Source organism: Vidua chalybeata, chromosome 7 (genome assembly GCF_026979565.1).
Source record: "Vidua chalybeata isolate OUT-0048 chromosome 7, bVidCha1 merged haplotype, whole genome shotgun sequence".
Taxonomy (NCBI): domain Eukaryota; kingdom Metazoa; phylum Chordata; class Aves; order Passeriformes; family Viduidae; genus Vidua; species Vidua chalybeata.
The window spans coordinates 29,267,246-29,294,646 of NC_071536.1; the positions used below are offsets into that span (position 1 = coordinate 29,267,246).

The 27,401-nt window shown below is 39.6% G+C and overlaps 1 protein-coding gene across 1 annotated transcript in view; it reads left to right on the forward strand.

Annotated features, from left to right (window-relative positions):
- The window catches only part of LOC128790931 (kalirin-like), a 406,721-nt gene that overhangs the window by 268,450 nt on the left and 110,870 nt on the right, over positions 1-27,401 (forward strand). The window contains exons 11-13 of the mRNA XM_053948138.1: positions 8,014-8,205; positions 20,452-20,621; positions 25,536-25,710. Coding sequence (XP_053804113.1) covers positions 8,014-8,205; positions 20,452-20,621; positions 25,536-25,710 — 537 coding nt within the window. The remainder of the gene's footprint in view (positions 1-8,013; positions 8,206-20,451; positions 20,622-25,535; positions 25,711-27,401) is intronic.

Sequence of the window (27,401 nt, forward strand, 5' to 3'; positions counted from 1 at the left end):
GGGCAAATTGGAGGGACCCAGGAGAACACCAAGGAGCTCCCTGCTTCCCTCTGAGTCTTGAGGGAATGGAGACAGTGCTAGGAGATGGTACCACAAAATGTGATGCCCTCACTGAGAGCATTTCCTGCACCCTCCCACCTGGGCTGGTGCACGGGAGCTGATGCAATGCAGCATGTCAGGGAGGAAATCTGTATTTCAAAGGAGCAGCAGGAAAAATTTAATTAAATCTCTGCATCCTTCCTCAGGTAGTAGCAGTGCACTGACCGTGCTAAAATGATGTGGTATATCTTCCTCTGTATTTTTTCTGCCAACAATCAGTTTGCTTGTCAGAGATGGCCTTTCATTTATGGCAAAAAAAAAAAAAAAAAAGATTTTGCTGCAAATCTGGAGGTCCTGTGCATTAGTGGTACACTTACCTTTTTGCAGCAGCCTGTATTGCGTTTTTGTAATCTATTACTAGACAAAAACAATGATCTTTATGTGATGTATATGCAGCACTGTGTTGTGCTCCAGACTGGTGGTCTCAATATTCAGCTGTGTAGGAATTCTTAAGCTGAAAGATCAGGAGATTGTGGGTCAAAGTTTTGCCAAATTTTCTTCTTTTAAGCATTATCTCATTCTATGAACAGTCCCATGCCACTCCAAATGGGCTTCAGGAAAGGTGTTATAACATATCTTCACATTAATGGAAATAAGAGCATAGCTGAGTCAGAGTAGTGGTTGTGGAAGAATCGGAGAGGAAATGTTTTGCTGTCTTATGTAAAGTAGGTTTTATAAAAATATAGGCACAGAATTCACATTCTCACAAGTTTGTTTCTGCTTTTGTTTTCAAGGCAACCATGATGCCAGTTGTATTTGGTGCTGGCTGTTGCCAGCGCTGCTGACAGTCCAAAGCCTTTTATTACTGTTGTTGCTGTGTCTTTGGAATCTCCAAACCATGAGCATGATATCAAACCCAGAATGCCTGGAGTTACTTCAATTCCAGAGAGCACCCAGACTTGATAAAGCTGTCATGATTGCACTCATGTCTGTAGGGCTCAGGAAAGATGTGATTTGAGCTTTTGGGACAGAAAACAATACCATGCCCTCCTGGATTGCTGTTCACCTTGGAACTGCTCCATGTTTATTTCTCCACCTGCCTTCCCTTTTGCCCCTATCATAAAAAAGTTGTGGAGCTTTGCTGTGAACCAGCTGGGTTTTTTGATTATATTAATCATTTAAGAAGCTTTCAAAAGGAGTTGCATTTCACTCCTGACAGTCTGTCTTCTTGTGCTCCCTTGTCATTTCCACAAAAGAAAATGTTTTCCTCATTTTTGCTGAATTTCAAAGGCTCAGTTACTATTCAGTCACTTGAGCAGCTCTCAGTTGTATACTCTGCAACTTACTCAATTATGAAATTGGGCAGTGATAATTCTGTTTTAGTGATACACTCAATTCTGTTTTAGGGGTACACTTGGTGTGCTGGATAACACCAAGCAGTATGAGTTTGGTTTCATGTTTGGCACCACAACTACTCTTTGGTTGTCTTCATTGTCCTTTCCTTGCTGCTGCTCACTTTCACATTCCTTTTCCTGTGCAAGGGTGTTCCCAAATTAAAGGGCCAAGCTATTTTCATGTCTACTACCAAGGATAGAATACTAGAATAAAACCTAGCCAATAATCATCAATTTCAGATATCTTCCCTAATTCTTACAGATCCTTGTAAAGACCATAAAATATTGGAACAGCAGTATTTCATCATCTCATTTTAATATTCTGTTTGGATATGCTTTTACCAGAAGACCAGTAAGGTGGCAGAAAATAAAAATGGAAATATCTTTATAAGAACAAAATTAGCCTACATGTAATTTGCTTTCCCAGCTGTCCACTTCTCTTGGTCTCAGGATGACACTGAAGATGGCTGAGAAGTGAAGATCTTTGCCAAGCAAGCTTTTGTTCTTTGTGTACTTGTACTATGTACACACAGATGTGCATCTATGTGTCTTTATATACTTATTAATATTGGATGAGATGTGTGATTTTAAATATAATTTAAAACATTGTTTCAATACATATTTCACTGGCATTTCATTGAATAATGGTTGTGATCACACTGGAGTTAATTAGCATGATTGTTGTAATGGGAGTGTTTTCTACTTGACATATGAGTCCATTACTGATTGAGATGAACAATTGGTGGGATGAAATACACCATAGCCAACAAATTTTTTTAATCTAAAGTAAGCACTCAATATGAAATAGCACAAAGAGGAATTCTTTTAGCTAATGTATTCCCAGCTATTAATTCTAATCTTGCTTATTTATTAGTTTGAAGGTATGAGGTAGCTTTTAATCAATTTGTCTGGCATTTCAGCAGTTGATGTAATGCGTGTCACCCTTTTAAATTCAAATAATAAATTCATCTCGGTTTGTATGTGAACCCTGAGAGAAAATCATAAATAAAAGTAAAAATACACAGGAAAATATTGGGTTCTTCACAATGGTCAGCAAGGATTCTGGGTTGTATCCACCTTGTCATTCCTGGGAATATTTCATATCTAATAAATACTGAAAAATTCCATACATTTGTATTTAAAACATATATACACAATATATTATACATAATATTTTATACAATTCACTTAAATAATGGGATTGCTGGAGCTGTAAAGTAGTCATTAGTTATCAGCATGATATCAGTGCAAGGAGAACTGGAATGAAATGATGACAAGAAAAACTAAAGATGAATTGCCATGTTTAAGGGAAGAACAGTCTGAAGAAGAAGGTGCTGATGGAAATTTCATTAGCCTGGATATTTTTTTAAAAGGTCTGAAGAAGTTTCCATTCTAGTTTATAGTGGGGAGCAATCTTGTACTGACAGAGTGAGTGGCTGCATTACCTCAGAGAGATATTCTGCCTGTAACTTCTGTAACTATAATTCCTGGTAAGTCTGTTTTGAATTAGAATCACAGAGCACAAGTAAGAATATAAGTCTTGATTTGATTATGTGCAATTCAAACGGAATAAAATCACAACTTCTATTAGATCATCATATGCACTTAGCCTTTGCCCTTCTTAAGGGAGGAGGAATTTTGACAAAGATGGATGCTTCCTTAAACCCCAGATTTATTTATCAAAGAAATGTTTCATTGTGGTCGCTTATTTTAGCTTTAGAATATCAAGTTACTAAAGATATAATTCTTCACAAAGGCCTGACTGTGAGATCACTTAACCTCAACAAATACTGGAGCTAATTTTAATGAAGTAGCTTGAGCAAAGAATCTGATAGCAGTAACCGAGCTTTATAATTAAGGATAACAATAGTTTATAAGGCTTGACAAGAACTGCAGAATCAGCTCTCTAATTATAGTTTTGCCCAAGTGAATCGTGCTGTAGTTTCTTTGGGCAGGAGTTCTACTTGCTGTCTATGCACAGAACAGGTACCAGTCCTTCAGAGTTCTATTTTTAGCCCTTTGCCATTTTTTCTCTCCTGTGATCTTGGGGAGATGGTTAGAAGGCTGACCCAGTTCTCCCTGAAGTCAGTAAAATCCTTTTTACTGTTTTCAGTAAGAGATGTATCAGGCTTTGAACTTTGTCTTGACATCCCAGCTTCCCAGCAGGAGTGATGATACAGACATTTCATCTTTGGTACTGGAGAGTCAAGTCACAACTCTAAAGAGCATAAAGGAGATACCAGATCAGAGAAAGCCTAATAAGTCTCCTAAACTTCAGCCTGCAAGCATAATGAGGGATTCACATCACCTGTCTTTAGTCAAGAATATCAGGTCTAAGCTAGTCATCTTTCTCTCTCCAGTTGGTAATTTCTGGACTCCAGAGATGCCTTCTCTTCCATGCCCTTTTCATGGTGAAACACAGGTGACAAAGCTCTCTGAATCAATACAAGGAACCTTTGCCTGGAACTGCCTTGCACAGCCCCAGAGCTTGGTCAATACAGACTAGTGCTACCTCATTCCCCTTATCCCAACACCTACTTGGGAAGTGAAGTCTGGGGTATGTAGATTGTGCTTAATGTGATCATGTACCTGATCACCTGCCCAGTTCCCCCCTCCATGTTTCTCCTGATGTTTACAACAAACATCTGTCTCTGGCTGATGGGAATGGCTCAGTACACTTTGGAGAGCTTGGAGACAGTTACCATGAAAATCCCTCAAATAAAATAAACAGCTGTAAAATAGTGTGCAGAGGCAGATTGTTCTGGAAAAAAATTGTCCAGATTAAGGGCATGAACTCTGCCCTGGACTATCACTAGACACAGCTATTTTCAATGTAATCAGCCTAAAAACATGCAGCAATAAACTACTTACATGTGCAGTTCCTAGCAGTAGATAAAAACTACATGGAGTAATTTTCTGTAAAAGCACATGGGCCAAAACCAAAATGCTGTGCTAAATTGATTAATACTTTAAAAATGTGAGGAAGTTCACCAAGATAGATAGATAGATTTCCTTGGGTCTGCAGGTTTCATGATTGAAATTGGTCATTATGAAAAGATTGGTCTACAAAGATAATTAAGAGCTATAAGGTGGAAGTTGGTTTTGTGCATGAAATGGTGCAGAAGTGTAGAATGCCAGTTAGCAGTTCACTGAGAATTTCAAGGGTTTGCACATGACAGTTCTCTCATGGGTTAAGACAGTGTTAAGAAAAATGCCACACAACCCTAAAACTTCAGAAAGCATATAATTTTATAACTCATGGATTATTTTTTTTCTGCCAGATCTCAGAAGGTCTGGGAATCTGAGCTAACCTCTTCTGGATTGGGATGGTGGGACAAGGAGGCATTTCATGCTTTTCTTCATTGTAGAACTTAATTCTGTCTTGGATTCTCACCCTGCCTGACCCAGGGTTATGTCACACCAAAAAGTATAAAGTGGTTCAAACAAATAATAAAATAAGAGTCTGTACCCCAAAGAGCTTACTAGCAAGAGAGCAAGCTCAGGATGAAAATGTAGGGAGCAGGGAAGCAGTGCAGCATTATAGCACCAACCAGAATGAAGCTCTCAGCTTCAACAGCACTTTGATTCAATGCTTGTAGAGAAATAGATGTACATGAAAATATTTGATATGTGTAACAACATCTGGTATGATTTATGTGCACTTTAAGCAAACAAACAGAAGAGAAGTAGAGCAAGCCCTCAGCAAATTAGTAACCTCTGGCTTATTTGGCCTGTGCTGTGTGTATATCTAGACAGCTGACGAAGGAGGACAGTCCTTTCAGGAGCACATCAAGCTTAGGAGTTCAAGGCAAGGGTGGGTAACTCCCAAACGTGGCTGTTTATCTGAAATGTATCTAAATCTTTTAAATCTGCATCAGTGAGCTGGAAATCTCTCAGCACCAGGCCTTCCTTCTAGAACGGCAGGAATATAACCATTAGTTGTTTTTCCTATCATAAACTGCACCTGTCTTTAAATTCAGACACTTACCTGTGACCTCAGTGGACAAAGACAGAAAAAAAGGTGAAGAAAAATGTCTCTATTCTCAAAATGTGCTGTGTTCAAGCCTTTTGTGCATGACACATTTATGCAAACACATCCCAAATTAGGTATGCATTCTTCAGGGAAGCATCCCTGTATGCTGACAGTGCCTGTCAGAGCCCAGGGAAACACTGAGTGTGGCTCCTTCCACACCCCATCAGCTTCCTGCAGAAAATCCCCTGTGCCTTTGGAGAACCTTGTGCAATGCAAAGGGGCTGCTACATCTTTTTTTGTCTGTGCAGTGAGGCCAGAGCCTCTGTTGAGGACAGTCTGAATTCTATCTCCCCCAAAGTCTAGGGTCCAGCCTACACACTTTTCACCAGTGTACTTACATCTGGTCATTGTGTTTGTGAACTCATCTCCTCCACAGGTAACTCAACATAGCACATATTTACTGGAGTAAGTACTTATATATACTGAAGTCAGTAAACTGTGTGGCTTTCAGCAGAGATGAACCTAAATGTCTTAGGGACAAATGCAGCTAATCTATGTCCATACTATATTTCAATAAAACTTTATTGTGTTCCAAATCTGTGCCACAAGGAGAGAAAGAAGGCATTTACAAGTACACTAAATAATACATATAAAAGCAAGAACAGTCTTCTGCTCAGGGAGCTGGACTGGTGTGTGTGTTGTTGTAGTGGTAATGTGTGAAGAACACTGGAGTGGACTAGACTTTGAAAAATTGTGCTAGCTTTGGCATCTGCTCCAAATACTATTGGAAGGGGATCATTCAGAAAGGATACTGTTAAGTGAAACTCGACCCTGATTCAGATCACATTAAACGGAACATTTTTTACAAACTCTCAGCTAAAGAGGTTTCCAAGAAATGATTATTAAAACATAAAATTTTGCTGCTGTTAACAGCCTAACCATTATAGCAGTAGCTTGAAAGTGAGGGAATAAAAATTTACTATTGGTAACAAAACTGTCTCAAGTATGTTCTTCACAGACCAAAAGGAGAAATGCAAATACTGGATATTTATAGTCAGCCCTCAGAAACTGGGAAAATGAACAGTGAATGAGATGTTTTCTTTTTGCTTTTTTATAACTGGAAATATGCTCCCCCATTAAACTTGGAGGTCAGTGCTCCATCTCTGTATTGAACATTTTCTCAAACAACAACTGTTGACTGCAGCAGGATATTGTCTAAGTAGGAGCAACATGGCTTGATCCATGGCTTTTACTTTTGATAGTATTCATGTAATGCTCAGAAATATGTGTGTGTCCACAGTGTTAGAGGTATTTTGTGTATATGCATCAAGTTAATGCATTTTTAAACTGAGGAGGATTTTGACAAGGAAGGTGCTACAATTCTACTGTTGAAGCAGAGGTTAAAATTCCCAGTGAGAGCAGTCTCAAGCTGATGCCAAGCAGTTCCAAAGATCTAGCCCAGTAATGGAAACACCCTGAAGCTGATATCTTTGTCTCTCCTTATTTTGTTAAGTGTTGAATACCAAAGAGCTATTGGCCTCATCTTGAGTGAAGAAAGCGTTTATATGACAGCAAGGGCTGGCTCTGTTTAGTTTGCCTAAACATAGCTGACTAAGTCATAGCTCCATGGTTCTGGAGAAGATGGCTGCACTCACTTTCCATTTCTCCTGTTATTCATGAGACTCTCTGGTGTATTAGTTGAGTGGTGTTTTCCAGAGATGTGAAAAAGAGAGAGAATGGATGGGCAGGTAGCTTGAAACCTGAGTTAAGTTGGATGGAGTTCCCCTCTCTTACTTGACAGTCTGGCATACCTTGGGTACATTAATTTGCTTCTGGGTTCTTCAGTTCCCTCTCTGTGAAGTAGGAGTCCTACACCTCATACCATAAAGGCTGTGGCTGTGGGGTAAATCTATTCAGGATAATGCAGTGTTCAAATTCTTGTATAATGCAGGGCAGGTACATGCCCTGGGCAAACTGGAACTGAGCATTACATATTAGCAGCTGCAAGCAAATCACATGGACTCACTCCATCTGGAAATATGATGCAGAACAGTGGACAAGAGGAAAAAAACCATAGAAGGAGCTTGAAGACATGGTCTAGCTCACAAAAGCCAGTGAAAGGCAAATATTTCTTGGGGCTGAGACATCTCTGGCTAACATGATTACACACTGTAATGTGAGAGCAGTTGGGAGGCCATTGCAGCGAGCTGGTGGCTGAGTGTCACGTGAGGCACTGTAGCCTTCTGAGCTCGTGAGTCCCACTTGCTTCATGCCATTATCTTTGAGAAATTGCAGGGAACTTGGAAATAAACAAATGGGAAGTCCTATTGCTGTGCCTGGCAGGATTGGGTTGAGGTGGTGTGTTTCAAATAAGAAATAATTTCATGTGTACTCAGGCATTAGTCTATGTAGCTTTATACATTCTCCTTTCACAGATGGCAATGCACCTAGGAAATATTGTTATTGTTTTAAAACTCTGGTATTACCAGTTTCCTAGTGGAAATATTGTTGCTTGCTTTCATGCCTTAAGGATAAACAGCCTCTTTCAGGGATTTACTTGCCACAGTGTATTACTCATACTGTGTTTCTTGCTTTGTTTGCTGGTAGAATACGTACACCAATGCAGACAAGCTCTTGGAGGCTGCAGAGCAGTTGGCTCAGACTGGGGAATGTGACCCTGAAGAGATCTATAAAGCAGCCCGGCATCTGGAAGTTCGGATTCAGGACTTTGTCCGGAGGGTGGAACAGAGGAAACTTCTCTTGGACATGTCAGTCTCCTTCCATACCCACACCAAAGAGGTAAGATGTGCACGAGGGAATTTTGCTGTGTATTGTAGAGTGCTGCAAGAGGCTGTCTCTGAAAACTTAGATAACAGAGAAAAGGGATTTTCACCACACAGGGCTTATATTATCCAGTTCATTTCATGCATATGAGTAACTGTTATAAAGAGGAAATAAAATGTGAATGAAACATATGAATGTTACAATACACTAAAATATAGCGCCACCATCTCGAGTGGTGCTTAATCACAACTAGAATGTATTGTTAGAAAGCAAGAATTCTCTTCTAAGAACATGAATTGATATTAACACTTTAAGTATAAACATGCTAGCAGCATGATCCTCTGAGGATTCCATTTACATGTACTGTTAATTAATGAGCCAATATCATTATGTGTTACTAAAAATCTTACATTATTTAATGAGGCAGACTTGACTTTTCAAAACAACTGTTAAAGAAAAAACAGCCACAGACTGATACAGTAAATCAGTGAGGACCTGAATAAATGCTGTTTAGTGTTATTGAAAAATATCCAGAGATAAGGCTGACTTGCCAGAGGAGATACAGTGGACAGAGCATCAAATGGGAGGCCACTGGGGATGTAATTAAAGCATACTTCACATTTTCTGCAGTCCAAAGGCCATTCAGTGGTGACTGATTTTTAAAGATAGGGCTTCTGCTGAGAGAGATGGAATTAGTCAGGATGGCTGTTTTCATGCTCTGCAGCATCTGTTTGTGAAAGCACACTTGATCAGGAAGATACTCTGAGAAGCTGAAAGCTTTGCCTCTGCTTGTTGATTTACATGTTACAAACAAGTTGCATGTATCAGGCTTCAGCGTGTTGGGGAGCCCCTGAAGTAGAAGGTACATACATACATTTATTTATATTTGTATGGAAGATGGAGTTTACAGTTATAGTTGTTGGTATATGAAGGTTTTTCTTTTACATCCTGCTTCCGCAATATACTAAATATAGTATACTTTCAGCAATAACTAAATATAGTTAACTTTCAGCTGGTGGATAATGCTGTTGTCCCCAGAGTTACTCAAACACTTGCAGCTATGCTGGTTTGCCACTGGGGAAACTTAATTGGTTATTTCCTCTGTAAAAATTATTTCATAACAGTTTCCTGCTGTGATTAACCTTGATTCACCTATGCAGGTGATGACTAGTAAAAAAAAGATAGTTACTGGTATTGGGTAGCCTAATTTGGCTTTGGGAAATAAAACCTCCCTGTATGAAGGAATTGGGACTACAGTGCAATATTAACAATAAAATAGGTAAATTTAAATAATAACAGATCAATTTAAATCACAGCAGACGTCAAGGCAAAGAATCCTTTTGCTGCAGCAGCAGTAAAATAGTGGGAGATCTGAGGTCCATTCCTGGTGTTTACCAGGAGCCATTCCAGTCCTGGTGCTCACACAGCCCTCCTTTGCCCTCCTACCTGCCATGCTGGGTCTGAGGCTGGACTTGCTGTGACCATCCAAACCCATCCCCTGGGAGTGTCTTGGAGTGAGGAGAAGCAGTTTGGTTGCCATGTTAACCTGTTTAACACCTGACATACTTTGCATTATTCTAGAAGATGTTATCACTTACTTAATAATACCCATCATTATTAACTTTATCCTTTGTGGTTCTTAAAACTATTTCTTAAACTATGAACAGCTCTTTTTCTTATGTCCTTGGTAATGAAAAAATGTTCCCTTCACATTTTTTTGGCCCTGATGCAGGAAACTATGGCCTAGATGCATTTTTCATCTAAGCTTCATAAATTCTCATAATTTCATGTTTTATTAATCTATTGATTAGACACAACTGGTGAAAGGGTAAATGAAGTAGAAAGAACTGGTCTTACTGACACTTTTTCTTTTTTTGGAAATATTCTAAAGATTTTCCTGCAATGAACATGTTTTTTCTGACAGTATTCCTAGTGCAGGTGACTTGTGAATTTCTGATGTGGTAATTCCCAGGTGTGGATGAGTTCATTGACTGTGAACTTCTCACTCCTTCACCTGTACTCTGCCCACCTCTTCATCTCCACATGCAACTGCTCAGATTCTCATCACTTGAGAAACTTTTAACTGCTCCTGCTTTTTTTCTCTTGTCAAAGAAATGTTTCCTTTTGTAGTCAGTCTTCCTGTATTTTCTTCAGGACAATAGGTATGCTGAATTAGGGAGTCATTTAAATGTAGATACCCCATGGGTAATGTAAATTCAGAGTGGCTGTTTTATACTACAGTAGACTTGAATCACTGCTTATTTCATGTGAAAGCATTAAAAAGGATCCCTTCTGCTAAACACTGACTCATATAGTTGAAGGAATACCAAAAAAAGTCAATTAAGCATAACAATAATTTTGATGGGTTTTTTAAGTGACCTTATTGAACAATACATACAATAGGCTGAAATGAGGCCTTTTTGGTGTGGTAATAATACTTTAGAAGCATAAATTGGAAGCAATCCTATAAATGATTGTTGGGGGCAAAACTCTTGAGCAGTGTAGGTGTCCTGTTGCCATGCCTGTAAACAGGATTTTGTGAGTCCCACTGTCCTGTAGCATTCATTATGCTTTTCTAGTTTGTAGTCAATATTTTTGTATTCTTTTGGACCAAAGCATTTCTGATGGTGTGAGCAGAAACCTGGTACCATGGGAATCAAATCCAATTATCTGTATAGCAGGGTGAAGTTATAAATTATTATCACTGGCATAAAAGCATTCAACAGACTCATACCTGAATAATTTCTCTCAGGATTAAGTGTAATTGAATTTAGGTTCTTTCTTCAAATCTGAATAAATTATTGTCAGGATTGTCAGATCTTGCACTTTTATCACAAATCTCATGATAGTTGATGTTTTTCTGTGAACTTTTGGCTTTAGGATCAAATGATGATAGAGGATTCTTAGCTGGCATTTGATTTTGTTTAAAAGAGAATATTTTTTGAGCTTCCTGGAGAAGAGGTTGCAGATGCCGTAAAATCACACCCTGAAGACTCAAAACCCTCAAGGACAAAAGAAAAACATCTTGCAATTCATTATCTGAATCTTAATATTTTAGTGTCTCGCAGTTTTACACTTAAGGTTCTGCAGTGTACTTTACATTTCCAAGTATTAAAATGTAGACAGGAAAGAGTGCTGTGACAACTTCTATATCATTAAAAATTTTTAAATCCTCTTGCATAGTTAAGTGATGACTTAGGATGTGTTACTTGTTGTATTGGCTGGTGGTGCAGTTGCTAACTTAAGAATGAGAAGGAACTTCACTGAATTTAGATCCATTTATAGTATATGTATATAGTATATGGGCCTTAACTAAACTATAAAACAGTTCTGCAATTGTTTCATAGTTCTTTGGGGCATGAAAAACATGTCTTACCACCTCAAGATTTCTCATTTTTCAATGGGCCTCAGATTACCAGTTCTGTGTTGAGTCCAGCATGAGAAAAAGGAGAGGTAGAGAATTGTGTTTTCAGATCACGTGCCCTGTGCTTTGTTGTTCTTTAGTGGGTCAGAAGAGCAGGAGGACGAGGTGCTCAGGGCAGGCACTTCCATGTGGAACCTGCCATGCCTACCTGGCCCACAGAAGGGGGGTTGAATATGCTCAGAAAATATTTAATGTTGAGAAAAAGGAACTGCCAGATTCCTAACAGGTTACTATGAACATGTGCAAACTGGAACTTGGCAGAGGTCTTCTGAGTGACCAAATTTGGGAAAATGTTCACATGAATGATATAATGTGTATTCTTGAAATCAACGCTAAGCCCTGCAAAATTTCAAACCCTTGCTTAAAAGCATGGAGGGTCTGGAGCATCTCATTTGAACAGAAATAAAACTAACACAGGCAAAGTACCTTTTCTGTCCCTTTCTCTCATTCTGGCCCTTTCACCTCAAAATTCATCAAGTTCAGCCTTAGGCAGACACCTGGTATGGAAAGTTTCACTCTGAAAATCTTGTCTGATAAGGCCATGAGAAAGTGAGAGCTAAGACCTGGACCATTAAGTGTCAGACAGCTTCCTGTATTATAAGTTTTATTTTTTGTAGTCAGTAGGTCACCTTGGTCACCCCACAGACATCAGTGGGGTTACTCAGCTGGGTATTGGAGTGGGGCTGCCCTATCAGCCAGGAGCAGTAACAGTGTTTTATTGGCAGGCACTGCTAACTTAATTTTGCTTGATAATCAAGACCTGTGAAATTAAACTTTCTCTGCTTGAGTTGAATATTGTGATTAGGTGATTATTTCAGTTTAGATCACTAATTCTGACAGGGCTTGTTCTTCACTTTGAGGAAGAGCTGCTGGGACACAGGGAACAGAAAGCTCACCAGACTGAGATCAGCTGCTATTGACTCCCATCAGAAGAGTTGACAGAATGTATCAAAGTTAATCATGGAGCAAACATGACAGTGGTTCTGGGATATATCCTGTAATCCTGTCACTCACTGTGAATTGACACAGGAATCAAAGTTAATGTTACTGAACTTAAAAATTTGTTGTTTGACTTTTATGCTAATATTGACTTTCCAGAGCAATCGCCCACTAGATAATAAAAATTTGTGATGCAGGGGATATTCAGTTTAGCAACTCCACTTGCTGGCAACTTCTGGAAGTTCTGAAAAGTCTTGTTCTCTGAACACTCATTTGTCTTACACACTGCTCCTGTCCTGGACAGCACTTTTGTTCCTTTTTTCATATTATGTCCAGATTAAAAAAAAAAAAAAAAAAAAAAAAAAAAAAAAGAAAGCATAAAACATTAAAGTGACCCAAATTGTCTTACTGCACATAAAATATTCACTGAGTGAATATTTACATATTCATACCGATTCATACTCCAGAATTTTCAGTGTTAGAATGAAGCAATGTGTCCTGTTCAAAAGCTAGAAATTTTGTCCTTCACTGGGATAATATTAACAGTTGAAATAGATGCATGACAGCATGCAACATCAAACTCTGAAAATATCTGCTCCTCCTCTTCACAGCAGAGCTGTGAAACATTAAACCTTAGACTTAAGCCTCCTATTAGTATGAGCATGATTTTTGCTGGGAGCTGAATCTGTGCAGTGGTGGTGCTAGACGGATGGTTGGACTCAGTGATTTAAAAGGTCTTTTTCAACTTTAATGATTCTGTGATTCTATGATTCTAAGTAAATGCTGTTTTGTTGTGTTTGGTATTTTTAAGAAGTACTCAGTTCCTAAATATTCTCCTACTTCCATCAGAGGCGAATTTTCAGGCAGAAATTAAAGAATGTTGTAGAAGTGAACTGGCAGAGGTGCCCATACAGTAACACATGTGCTGTGCTTTGCCTGGATGGCAGATTCCTTGGAGAAGGCAGATCACCTGACAGCTTATCTTTCTGATAATTGTAGCTGTGGAGAGGGCTCTGCTGGTATAAAATGTGTTATTTTTGTGTGAGCTATATCAAAGTACACTCTGGGTTATCAGCAATCAATGACCATGAGGCAGCCAAATAAAAGCAAATCCCCCTCCAGCTCCAGAGGGTAGATGGTGGCCTGGACCAAAATGCCAACATTCACCAGTCATTAACTTTGATGTGTTTTTTGCAGAGCTAAATCTTGTCTGTAAAGCTATCAAAGATCTGGGACTGAGGAACCAGGACAGCTGGGGTGGTACAGAGTGCCCTTCTTTCCTGTCCATTTGGTGCCCAGAAGCAAGTTTTTTTCATGGAGGATTAAGTAGGTGGGAAAGAAAAGAGCTGTGGTATTCTGGCAGCACATCCCGCTCTTGAGCAGGGGAGTTTGAAGCACAGCCAGGCCACTACTGAATAAAATTCTGCCATCTGTGATGGCAAAAGATTGGTAAAAGAGACAGAATCAAAGTAATGAGAATTAAATGCTTGTAAATGCAGCCACATAAACCAAATGTCAGGAAGTCAAACCTGTGCATGGAAGAGTTCTTTTCATCCTTCCACTATGTGCTAGCCAAAGGATTCCTGTAGACTTCATTTAAGTTCATATTTTGTTATCCACATTTTTCAGGCTATTCACCAGCATTGTTACAGACCAATGGCTCCACTCAAATATTTTCCTTGGCTTTTAAGGCCCTTGCATGTGTTCTGTGGGTCATGGAAATGGGTCTCCATTCCTCATTCTCCAGATAACAGTGGTTCATGCTGCAGCTAGAAGGGAGTTTTATGAGCATCTTTAAATAGGATGTGCCAACTTTTATAAAGCATTATTTTATTAGACACATTTCCACCTGTTCTAATTTCCTGAAGCTGAGGAAGATGAGCTTCTCCCAGTTCCAGTGTGTGGGGTTCAGTGTTGTGTACAAAGGCAACAGAGTGGCCAGCCTGCAATAATCTGTGTACTGAGTAAATCTTCATCAAAGCCATACAGGTACACTCCTGTAATTCACTCATCACACAAAAGACACATTCTGTCTTTCACCTGAAGTACATCTATGCACTGGAGTCTATTTAACTAGCTGAAAATTATATCAGTGGAGTGGCTCAAGTCAATGGATCCAACCAGACTGACTGGTTAAAGAAAAGTCATGCAGTTTTTTTCAATCCTTAGCAAGTTTCAGAATGATTCAAAATTGTGACAAATTGTTTGTTTCTGCAATTCCCAGGGCATATTGCACAAAGTTACACAAAAGGCTCAAAGCAGATCAGGGTGAGTCTGTGAGCGACAGATACAGCCAGTCACTGGAAAAAGCACAGAGGGAAGAGGTGCTGCAGCTTCCATTTGAGAAGTGATGTTTAGAACCAGTGAACAATATACAGGAGAACGTGAGGGTACCTGCATTTATTTTAGTAAATTGCTGCATTTGTAGTGTGGGAAGCTTCCCCTGCACCAAACTGTACTGTATAACACTGCTATAAAACTGAGTAAATCTTCCAAAATGTGGGAAGAACTTTTCTAAGGCAGTGTGATCAAGTGCAGAATTTGATTATTGCAGTTACTGAAGTTAATTACAATCAGATTCCTAATTACAAATAGCATATTAAAATTATACGAGAAGAGGAACATGTTTGTACAATTCATGATGGTGGCAGAAGAAGCACAGAATGTGTACATTTTATTCTTCAGTTATAAATCAATTTTGTCTTCTAGATCAAATAGTCCCCGAATTACATTTTCATGACCTTGGACTGGGATGTATACACTCTCTGATATAAGCATAGCTACCCAAATCATGTTTCCCTTGAGAGGAGATTATTTTGTGCTATATCAATCTGGTCCATGCAGGACTTGGAAAAAGGATCAGATGTTTAGGCAGTGCAAATCCTTTTGCCATAGGCAAGGTTACTAATTAAAAAGCCTGAGCATACAGAAGCACAAGATGCAGCCCAACCAAGGATAAATGTCAAGAAATTGGCGAGGAAAAGGGAAAAAGCAAGAAAGAGGTTAGGGAGAGATCAGTTTTTTCACAAAATGTTCCCTTTCCACTTGTCATTTCTTCCCAACCAGTATGGTGGTATTATTAACATTTGGTCTTGCAGCAGGGAGTCTCATGAGTTGTGTCTTACTGTGGAAGTTGTGGCATTTCATACGTAGTGTCTGGTCATATCCAATCCTGTCACTTTTTATTAGGTGTGCTGCCATTATGTGACACTTTGCTGGTGGTATGAGGTCACTTTGCAGTTCATCATTACAGACCTTGTTTCCTGTGTTTCTGTTGACATTTTCTTGAGAGCTTGAATGTGCCTTCAGACAATGTTGCTGAGATATGCTTCCAATTTACAGAAACCCTCAGTTTTTTTAACTGAAACAGGACTGGATGCATTCTAAGTGTGAACAAATACCAGTTGATGAAGGTTAATTGTGCTGGAAAGTTTTATCTTCACCACCACGTTGGTGTGGGGACAATTTACTAAAGGCTGTGCAGTCAAGCTGGATGCACAACAGCATTTGAACAGATGCCTTAACATGAGTGCAGACTAAAGTTCTGCCATAAATTAACCTAACTTGGGATCTGTGTGACTTCCTAGTGCATATCATAACAAAACTAAATATTATTGCTATAGAATAGGCTTGTATAAGCCTGGCAATAGTAGCAGAGGGAAATAGGGTTGATGTACATCTCTTTCTGGAGCAGTTCTACTTGTGTGTTTTGGGTTTTTTTTTTCAGCCTGCCCTTGGTTTTCTGAACACTCACATGGCAATTTATGGAGTGGCAGCAGGGTCCCTGCATGTCACTGAATTCTTCTGCATTCTGCTCTAGTGTTCATTGCTGTGATGAATGTTCTCCTCCTGAGTTGTCATGAGCATCCTTTGGGACCCTGCCATGCAATATACGATGCTTCTCTGACATAGTAAAGAGATAGAACATACACCCTGGGAAGATGCTTGTTTCCATTAACATCCTTGTTTTGAAGACTAGTAAAAATGCTGTACAACAGTAAATCTCCTAGATTGAATTGGTTCTTTGCACTGCTCTCATAACTCAGTGCTTTTAAACTGCTTTTGAGGGGATTATAACTCATCTCTGTCATTTACAAATAGCAGCATATAAGCATTGGGTGTTTAATAGTTATTCTAATCATGCAGGCAAGATTTTCTTAGCAATCTCTTTAGGTTTTATATTTTGTTTAAAGTGGTTCCTTTTTCTAAGTGAAAAGCATTAATTTTAGGTACAGGCACAGGTGTCCTTCAGACCTCAAGTTAAGTGGTCTCGCTAATTGAGCAAAATGAAGGGTATTTCATCAGATGAAGTTACTGGGAATAAAAAGCTGTCCAACAGAGATGCAAAAGTTGTTGTCAAAATGCATGAGGGGTGCCAGATGCTATCCCAAAAGAAAGGAGGGGAGTCATACTTCTTTCCCACTGTTCTAGTAATCAGAGGAGAATTAGTTGGCTTGTGTAAAGCCTTGATAAAATAAAGCTTCAGTTGTGGAGCCACTATGGACCTTCAGCATTAATGGCTTAGGGATTGGTATTTACCTGAGACTTCTCATAGCTAACAACTATGACATTTTTACACGTAAGTTTACATTAATCAGATTTGACTCAGATCTCTCATAGACTGAATTCAGGTGCTACCACTAATGCATTGGGTTCTCCATATCCAATTAATCACCCCAAAGCATAGATCAGTTGAAGGAAGAACAAAACTTACTTTTGTCATACTTCTGTATTGTTTTCTAGGATTTTGTATTTTTTGTTTAGTACCTGTTAAGTAACATAATGCAGAGGTTGTCTCCTTTTCTGGACACATGCATGACTGGCAAACTTAAAAGTCACCACAGGTGGATGTGGAAATTCTGCCTCTATATTTGGAATATCTGCATGTATCTACATACACCCCCTGTATGGGATCAAGTGGTACCTTAGTAATAATTTGAAATATGTATGGGAATGGGACAAGTACTCACAAATTTTGTTCAGGCTAAGAATAAAAGTCAATTTCTGCAAATGTGAAACGAAAGTTGTGCTGTGCAATATGTCAGATTTTAATGGGAACAGTTTCTTTGGTCTAAGCTATCTAGCTCAGAGTAGGTCACAGCATGGACTGGAAATGCACAAGGTATCCAGTGATTTGGGGCTTTAAGAGTCAGGATATTTTTTTTTAATCGGTCAAATACTTGCACTGGAATGAAACATCAGGCCCTAAGAGGGACTGATTTTCCTCAGCAGAGACAATCAGGATGTGATTTCTCTTTTATGATTAACAGCTGTTCTGACTGGAGTTGCAGTGACATGGAATTGGTCTTTTCATTGCTGTGGCATTCACAAGTGGGGCATGGTAGCAATTTATTTCAGGTGCCATTAGTTGTAGCACATAACCTAGGAGGTTTTGGAATCAGATTCCTATTGTGAATTTTTCCTGAAAGATCTTTCTAATCTTATTAATATTGACTGATTCTTTGTATTAGGGTTTTCCAGGGATTGGTGGAGTATAAAGGATTAAAGGCCTGTGAGTCAAGGATGACCTAGATTCTGATAGATTTTATATGCAAATCCTTACAGTCAGAGGTCATTAATGGAAACATCTGAAACTAATATGAGTTAATAAATTTGAGTGCTCTCTGAAATTAGTGAGTGTTTTGGTTCCAGGTGAATACAATACAGTTTATATTTTAAGTATTTTGAAACTGATTTAGAAGCCTACTCAAAAAGTGGAGTAAGATCTTAAATGGCCAATGCTCCTTCTGAAAAGTTGGGTTCTGGAGACACTTTAGAGCACAGGATTTTCCTCTGAAGGAACAAAACTAACAATGAACAAAATTCCTAATTTCACTTTCATTTTTATAAAGAAAATTCCCTGACCATTTTTAAGTTGAAAAAGGAACTAAGAATTGCAAGAAGTTAAAAAAAACTACTGGATTTCCCACCTCAAAACAGAAGGATGATTTATATACACAGCTATTTTTCTGTATTTACAATGTGCTCTATTACTTGAAGATCTGATAAGATCTGATAAGTAGAAGATTGGATCAAAACAGGGAGATTCTCAATATAATTAATACATAAAGGCACTAATACATTTTCCTTTATGGTAGCTTCCCAAAGTTCAGCACATGGACCTCAGACCACAACTGAAAAAGCTCTATTTGGCTCATTAAATATGTTTTCATTTTTTCACTTATTTCTCATGCCTAGTCACTTACATTTGTTCCTTTGATTAATAGTTCCCCCTTTATACTCCACCTTTTTCCCAAGAATGTGAAAATATGTAAATATCCCAAGCCATTCACATAATATGTAAATATCCAAGACATTCTGTTCCAGTCTAGTAGTTGGGCAGGCCATTATGATTATAATTTTTATGACTAAACAGAGGCATTTACCCAAAATATTCAAAGCTGACTTTGAAAAGCCTACAAGTAAGGCATATGTTCTAATAGTTGTTTTTGTAAGTCTCTCAAGCAAAGACTCAGTAGCAGAGGTGGGGACAGAGCAAAAGGCACTGGGCTCTTCCTTTTTCTGGTATCATGAGCGTGCTGGGACAAGATTCTAATTTTGATTATTTTGATTTGGGCCCGGGTAATATCCTTGAAGACCATAGCACATGTGAAGTGTAGCACTTAGTGACTGGCCTCAGGTGTGGGCCCTGGCTGTGAGAAGCTTTGGCAGCTGGAGCTTTAGACATCCCCATCCTCCTCTCGTTTCATGTGGACGTGCAGAATTCACAGTCTCAGAGGAAATGCTGCAGGATGGGGATCCAGTGCAACTCGTTTTGAACACAAACATTTTTACCAGCTCTTTGCCACCCACACACAATGTCCTCCTCTGCTTCATGCTCACCCCAAGGTCCCTGTGGGACAAAGCTCTGCAGTCGCTGGGACAGCGGGAGAAGCCGCGGCCGGCACCGCATCCTTTGACGTTTCCCAGTGCGCTGGCGTTTCCCTCGCTGGTTCTTCGCTGCTACCTCCAGCCCACACCAGCAAAATGTGGGTTAATGGGGCAGGCGTGGCACAGAAAAGAGTCTCTGGTGGAGTCATTAGGGTGTGCTGGCAGGCTGCCAGCTCGGTTGGTGCAGTTTTACACTCACTTTTCAGCAGGAGCTTAAAGGGGAAACCTCTGTTCGCTTTAAGCCTTTACAGCCAGTGAGAGGCTGCTGGGGCATTCCTGTCCCTATCCAGACCTCGGATGAACAGCTGGCTGGAAATTCTCATCTAAGCACTTGCAGTGATTTGTTGCCGTGATTGTGGCTTTAAAACTGGTAGTCAGGACTATTCAAAAGTAATGGATCTTTATGGGGTCGATTAGTGATATTGCTGTCTCCTATGTTTGGATTTTCCCAGAGTTAAAATGCAGAGTCTGAGTGCATTTTGAGGAGGGGGTTTAAGTACTGGAAACAAAAAAGAAACCCCAAAACCTCAGCCCCTGGGAAGGCATAGCTGAGCAGGCACAGCTAGACTTCAGTCAGTACCATACACACATACCAAAGATTGTAGGTCTGTCCTGCAACAGGCTTCAGATCCATGTGAAATAATAGCAGCTGATAGTGCTCAGCTCCTGAAAGGGTTAGGTTATTGCAGCTGTAGGAGATTTTAATTTGTTGCTAGTATAAAGAGTTAATCAGAATAAAATAATTAGTTATTGCTGTATAATAAACAGAAATTGAATTGCCTTTTTTTTTTTTTTGAAAACTACCTGATATTATAATTATTTTATTTCTTATTTTCTTGCTTTAAATGGAATCAATAACAAATGTATCTTTTTGGGTTTACAAATTTTAGGTCAGTTTTCCTGTGAAACATGCAGCCCAAGTTAATGCCTATTGATCTGGAATTAGAGAGCAAAAGGGTTAAATCTCAATCCCTCTCTGATTTATATTTCCCTCCCCTTCTTCCCAGCTGTGGACATGGATGGAAGATCTGCAGAAGGAGCTCTTAGAGGATGTCTGTGCTGACTCTGTGGATGCGGTTCAGGAGCTTATCAAGCAGTTTCAGCAGCAGCAAACAGCCACCCTGGATGCTACCCTCAATGTTATTAAAGAAGGGGAAGATCTAATCCAGCAGCTCAGGTAAGCATCCACCTGGGGCACAGGTGTCGAGAAATCTGATGCATGCTGTGCTTTAGGGGTGCCTAAATAGGGAACTGCAAGCTCGGATCATTTGGGAGAGTTTGTTAATTCTTTGCTTATTTATAATTCTTCAGATCCTTTGGGTGTTTTATTGGAATTACAGGGAGTGATTTGTGTGGACTGATTAGAGTAGTCTGTGGATCAGCGTTGGTTTCCTGTTTGACTGAGAGATTATTTATAGGCACTGGGAAGTGAATGGAACCAAATGTGTTTGAAGTGAATATTTTTAGTTGGTATTTATAGACGATTGTTAAATGTTTGTGAACTGAGGCCTTGTGATTTATATGGTTATTCCTGATGTAGGGTAAGTGTATTCCTCTTAATAAAATACACACGTGTCTAACAGTCTTCACTGTTTCATTTTGCATGCAGCATCCTTCTATTTATCTTTGTGTATGTGGGGTTTATTCATGGTATCAAAGAGGCTCTTTTAGCGCTGGTTCTTCTACTAGCACTATGAATTAAACCAGCTCATTTTCACCTAATTTAAAATACATAAAGAGACCAGTCCCAAGAATTTGGAGGGGGGTGGAGATTGGGTTTTTTGTTGGCTATTTGACGTTTCTTTCTCAATCTGCAAGTATTGTCAAATGAATATTTGCAGACTAAGCTTATACAGAATTTGTAATTGTGAAATCTCTCTCATTTGTTGTTAAAGTGGTTTTCTGTGCCTTTAGCTTTGTTGACAGCAGTGAAGTTTTCCTGCCTTTTCGGGATGTTGCTGGGCATTGAATGAAGTCCAATACATCATTTATTATTTAGATCTTTGTATTGTTACAGGTTGCCCTTACCCACATGTACATAGTGTGCATGTTCTGTATACATTATAATATGCAAATATCCCAGGTTTTATGCATTTCACCAGATAGTCCCAGAGAGTGACATCATCTTCCTCACCCTGAGCTTTCCTAATCTGATGCCTTTACTCCTCATCTGAGATGTGCAGAAAACCATGAGCCATGATAGGAACCTGACAGGAAAAGTCCAAGTTGCTCTGGAGTGCAATGGACAATGAGGGCTCTGGTGGAGCTCTGTCCTTAAGAGCCCCCCTGAAGCCCTTAAGTATTTTACTACTGCCATATGCTGAGCTTTCTTCTAAGCTTTTCCCTGTCATCCTGGATGCAGAGTTTTCTCTGCTGGGTCAGAAAAAAAAAATAATGAGAGATTTGAAAGGACTGCTCTAGGTTTTGATTGTCATTTGGCCCTAGGCAGACACACCAGAGAGCTCATGGAGATGCCTACCCTTGCTCTGTGTGACTTGCCAGCACCACAGGGGAGGGCGAGGGACTGGAGTTGTGGCATTGCTTGCCAGTATTAGAGTTGGAGAGGAAAAATCAGGAGTAGACACTCCATCCTTCAATTCATCTTTGCTGATGAGATAGTAGGATAAAAACATGCTGGGTCTGTTAAGTGAGCTGCCAGAGGGGAAGGGGTTTTAGCTGAGAATGTGTTTATAACCAGCTGTAGCAGGTCAGTCAAAGGTCTGCATCATAACTTACTTTTATGCAAAGAAATTGTTTGCAAAGTTTAGGGCATTTCTGTGAGATTAAAAAAAATGGCGGTGAAATTGTGGGCTAAAAATCTTCTGTTCTTCCCTACTATTGGAATGGCATCACTTCAGTGTGAACACTCCTGGAGCAGAGCCTGAAAAGGACCCTGTACAAGCCCATCAGGTGGAGTGTGGAATGTTTTTTGGGGTTGTAGAAAGTGTCAACATTTAAAGAGTCCTGGTTCTGGTTGTGGGCTTGGCCTAAAGGATTTTTGCCTGCACCTAAGTCAGAAGGGAAGTGTGGAGAGTGGCCAGGGTAACACCTGGAGCTGAGAAGTCAGTGGAGCATGGGAAAGAGGTGAACTGCAAGGTGGTTTGTGGGACTTCAGCTTTTTCTTAATGTGAATGTAGTCAATTCTTAGCTTCAGTCTTGGAAAAGTGTCTCAGCTTTGAGACTTTTTTTAAATCGGTGTCATGCTCCAGTGTTTGCAAGATACCAAGGCAGGTTTTGTGGTGGCTGTGTTAAACAAAGAAAAGTTGGGTTTGGGGTCTGGTTTGTACTCTGAGCAGTGAGCAAGCTGGAACAAGGTGAACATATTTGTGCCAATCAATCCCCTGGTTCTGATGGAGTTAATACCAAACATTTGAATGCACACAAAAGTTTGCAGTGCTGAGCTGTCAAGATGAGCTGGTTCAAGTGTTGGGTTTGAGGGCTCCGACTAACTGCAAAGCTTGTAATGTGATCCTGGACTCTTTCAAAGCAGAACAGTGTGGAAAAAAAACAATGAAGCTGCTTCTGTGTGTGCCCACTCTTACCAGCTTTCATCACTGCTGGCGATAGTTAAGAACACACAGATAAAGGAAAAACTAGAATTGCTGCAGTCTTTCCTTAACACAGGATTGCATTTCAGTGTGGATCACCTTGTACCTGCCATGAAGAGTAGATGAAGATTGCAAATGCTACAACAATGAAAAGAATGAAATACACTGCTCTTATCAAACATGTCATAACACAGGTTAAAAGCAATAAAATTACTGGAGCTTTGGAAAGTTTTACATTTCTTGTTCTTATCTTTGAGAGAACAGATTTTGGTTTAGAGAGGATTATTTGTGTAATAGCACTCTGTTTCCTCCAGATAGGCGATGAAAAGCTCAGCTGCGTGAACTAAGTACCGTGCCTGGGACTGCACTTCACACGAGGTCTTCAGGACCTCAGTGGCTACATCAGGAGGCCATACCCATCAGGATTAAAACAGGCCTGACTAGAAACTCTGTGCATCTCATGGTTCACACAGGAAACACTTTTCACTCTTCCTTATCAGTACTTTACTGAGGTGGTGGTTGTTCTCAGCAGTCAAGCAAAGCAAACCTTTTGAACTGCAGTTCCAGGGGTGCTGCTGGGGGCAAAGCAATATTTCTGGTCATCTGTGAAAGGCAAAACAATGACTTGCTCCAGTGAGATGTGAAAAGCAGGAATGTTCGTGGCTGAAAAAAAAAGCCATTGAAGAGTTAGGTATCTTGCCTTTTTTGCAGTAGTTCAGCATATAAACTTTAGAGAATAGATATTTCTCATTGAGCTTTCTCCCAGTGAAAGCACTGAAAGTTGTTTTAGGAGCACAGTGTTCATTTTAAACAAAGTCAGTAGCAATGTACTGAGTCCAATTTTATGTTTCCCAGAGTTTATTTTGGTTGGTTTTTTTTTCCAATAATTTCTTTGAATTTTAAAACTCTAATCCATAGCCTTTCAAAGATTAGTAAGGGTCTTATATTTATTCTTTCCCAGAGTTTCTCATCACCAGACAGAACAAGAAATATTGTGACAGTGGCATGCAATCTCAGAAATGTTTTTTTCTGTAGGGAGCTCTTTCTCAGACCAGACTAGCTAGGGGTTGTCAATGTCTTATCCAAGGAGACATAAAAAAACCCACCAGAGTACTACTCTTAAACTTTTGTATTGCATCAGTCACTGAAATGCAAGTGTGGCTTAAAGAGTGAAATGTTTAATGAAAAAGAATTTCTAAAACTAAATGTGTCTCTAGATCCCGTGAGAGATTGTTCAACACCGGTCTTGAATAATTCATTGAGTAATTTAGATAATATATGAATAGTAATAATCCTGCATCTGAGTGAAGACTTATTTCATGTCCTTTTATAGAAGACAGGTGCTGACTGAAGGAAACAGAACTTGATTGGATGCAGCCTCAGATTAAGCTGCAGTTTGCAAATTTCTAGTTATTTTCATTCCTCCTTCCTCTGTGCAGCTCTAATGTGGAGGCAGAGACCCTGTGATCACCATGAATGTGAAAACAGACAGAGTGGGGCAGAAACCATAACACCTGGAGAGGGAAATATTGGTGTAATATTCCCATATAAGCAAGGGAAATCAGTAGTACTTGCATCTAAATCTTGTTTTAGCCAATGTGCCAAAGCCAAGATTAAATTTTAGCTTCAGAGTTTCCTTTCTGGCCTTTCTGAACGTTGGGGGACCTTGTGTGGAGTGTTTGAGGATAAGTTTCAGTTCTTTATGTCTGCAAATGGTATTTATTCATAAAACAGTCACTGAAAAAAAAAAATTGCTGAAGACTTAACAGACTGTAGGTGAGCCTATTAATATACATGAAAGCACAGATAGAAAAGGAACTGTTAGGACTTTCCTGTGCCCATGCTAAGCTTTCAAGTACAGCAAATTCCCCCTTGGTCCTGGTCCACCAGTAAAGGTTTTGCTCCCTTCTGCTGCCTGTAAATGGAAAATGTAACTGGAGCAGTATCTGACCTGTGACAGTTACATCTCCTTTCACTTCCCCCAGTGAAAAGACAAGTCAGGATCCCTCTTGCAGTTTCTGCAATTGGGATTTTGCACTGTATTCTATATCCATTGCTGTTATGTTATACAGAGGATACCAAGGCATTGCTAGCCATTGGTCTAAAATACTCATAATTCTGATTCAATTAGTCTGTAAGTAATAGGGCAAATGTAGGAAATTAACTTGTAAAGGTCCAGGTGGCTGAATAGCATCTCAGTTTGATGTAAGTATAGGCAGGAGTGGGTGACCCTGTAGCATTAAAGCCAGCCAGTCTCCTCAAGAGAGCCCTTGAGATTGATGTGCATCTCCTCCCCTGCCCCTCCCAAGTGTGTAAGGTCACAGTGTCCACAACACAAGAAAGGATGATCCCCCTGCTCAAACTGTGTGGCAAGCTCAGGAGCTGCAGGATTTCGGCGAGTAGAGGAGTGTAGCACACACCTTCCCTCAGCCCTCTGTGCTTGGGTTTCCTCCTCAGCAGCACACAGAATCACAGATGTGTAGCTCTTGCTCTTTTGCCTGCCTCAAAGCTCAGCTTTAACCCTGCCCTCTGCCTTGCTACAGGGACTCTGCTGTTTCCAACAACAAGACCCCCCACAACAGCTCCATCAGCCACATCGAATCCGTCCTCCAGCAGCTCGACGAGGCCCAGGTACAGATGGAAGAGCTCTTCCATGAGAGGAAGATTAAGCTAGACATTTTCCTTCAGCTCCGGATTTTTGAGCAGTACACCATTGAGGTAAGAGCTGGCTGCATGACCTGGGTGGGGGGAGCTGTGGGAGAGAGAACATGTGAACATACCCTGTGAGGGTATGTCTTGGGCTGTTTGATTCTGCTCAGCTGTCCCATGAGCGGGAGAGAGAGTTACAGCTGTGCTTTAATTCAGACTAAAGCATGCTTTAGGATAAACTGCCAGAATGCACTGAAATAGGTGCATGGGTGCTTACCTGTGCTGGGAATCTGCCTGCTTTGCAGAGAAGCTCTATGAGATGCCTGTTCTAACTCTCTGTTGACATGAGTCACCAGGGATTTGAAAGTTCTGTATCACTTATTAGTGAGGTTTGTCTCTTCAGATACAAACAGATACAGGCCTGTCTTTAAACCACAGAGTGAAAAAACATGTTATGCATAAAAGGAAAGGATATTTAAAAGGTGAGCTTTTTAGACACCGAGTGAATTTATTTAAAAAGGAAAAAAAATGTCCCTTAGAAAATTAAAGGGACATTTTAATGTCTTCATGCAAAAAAAAGGTCTTTCAGGGATTTTTTTGTACTTCTGTTTTGGAATCAAAAGCACTGGATGGAAAATTCATCAAAATATTGGGGTATTCTTGGAGTGAGAAATTTTGAAGATATTCCAGCCAATCTCAGTAATTACTTTCTGTAGTTCTGATAGGAGATGAAAAAGGAACAAAATATGCATTAACTTGTACACAAAGTCTGTGAGACTGATGTCAGTGCTTGTGTCCTTTGGGGAGTGTGTTCCTCCTGTTGTATCCCCCTGGTGCTTGTTCAGTTCCGGGAGCACCTGTAAGTGTTTGAGGATGATACATTCCTGAAAGTGTTGTTTGTAAATCTGCAGGTAGTCTCAAGGTGGGTGCTGGTAACTACCTTTGATTTGTTTCTGCATGGATCTTACTTCTGTATATTCACAGAATGGAGTGGCTGTGATACACTGAGATATTTAAAATTGGAAATGTGCTTCAGAGTCTTCTAAAATCAGATTAGCAAGGAAGGATTTTAAAGAAAATCACCATTAGTTGTCACTGTAGATTTGCTATTTTTTATCATACGAACATCTGAATTCCCTCTGCAAGATTAATATTACAGGGAAATCTGAGAGCATGTTTCATAGACAGTCCATGGATTTTATTTAGAAAGCTCCCTCTCTTGGAAAAAATATTTTTTATTTTAGAATAATTTTGACAATTTCTACTGAAAACACAGTGAAAAACATACCCAGGTCAGTATCTTAAATTCTCTAAGTACAGTTAGTGCTTAAACAAGAAAGGCAGTTTGATGGATAATAAAACAAAGGCAGTTTGAAATAAAATGTTAAATAACACATGTATGCTATGCATTTCAAACAGCTGAATTGGCTCAAATTGATACAGTAATGGTGCTTACAAAGTAGATTGCAGTCAGTTGCCTCAGCTGTATAATGAAGATTCCAAGTCAGTAGGAAACTCTTACAAGGATTAACAGAATTATCTCATCCCATTGTTGAGAAACAAAAAGATTTTTTTTTCATCACCATAATTTAATGTAGTATTTCTGATGGTTAACTATTCCAAGCTTTTGAGGAAAAAAGGTGATGATGTTTAAAACATGACATTAAGTATTTTTTTCTACTAAAGACAAGTAGCTTGAGCTATGACTGGAAATGTATTTAGGTTTTAATTTTCCATAATAGCCTAGATCCTGCATAGAT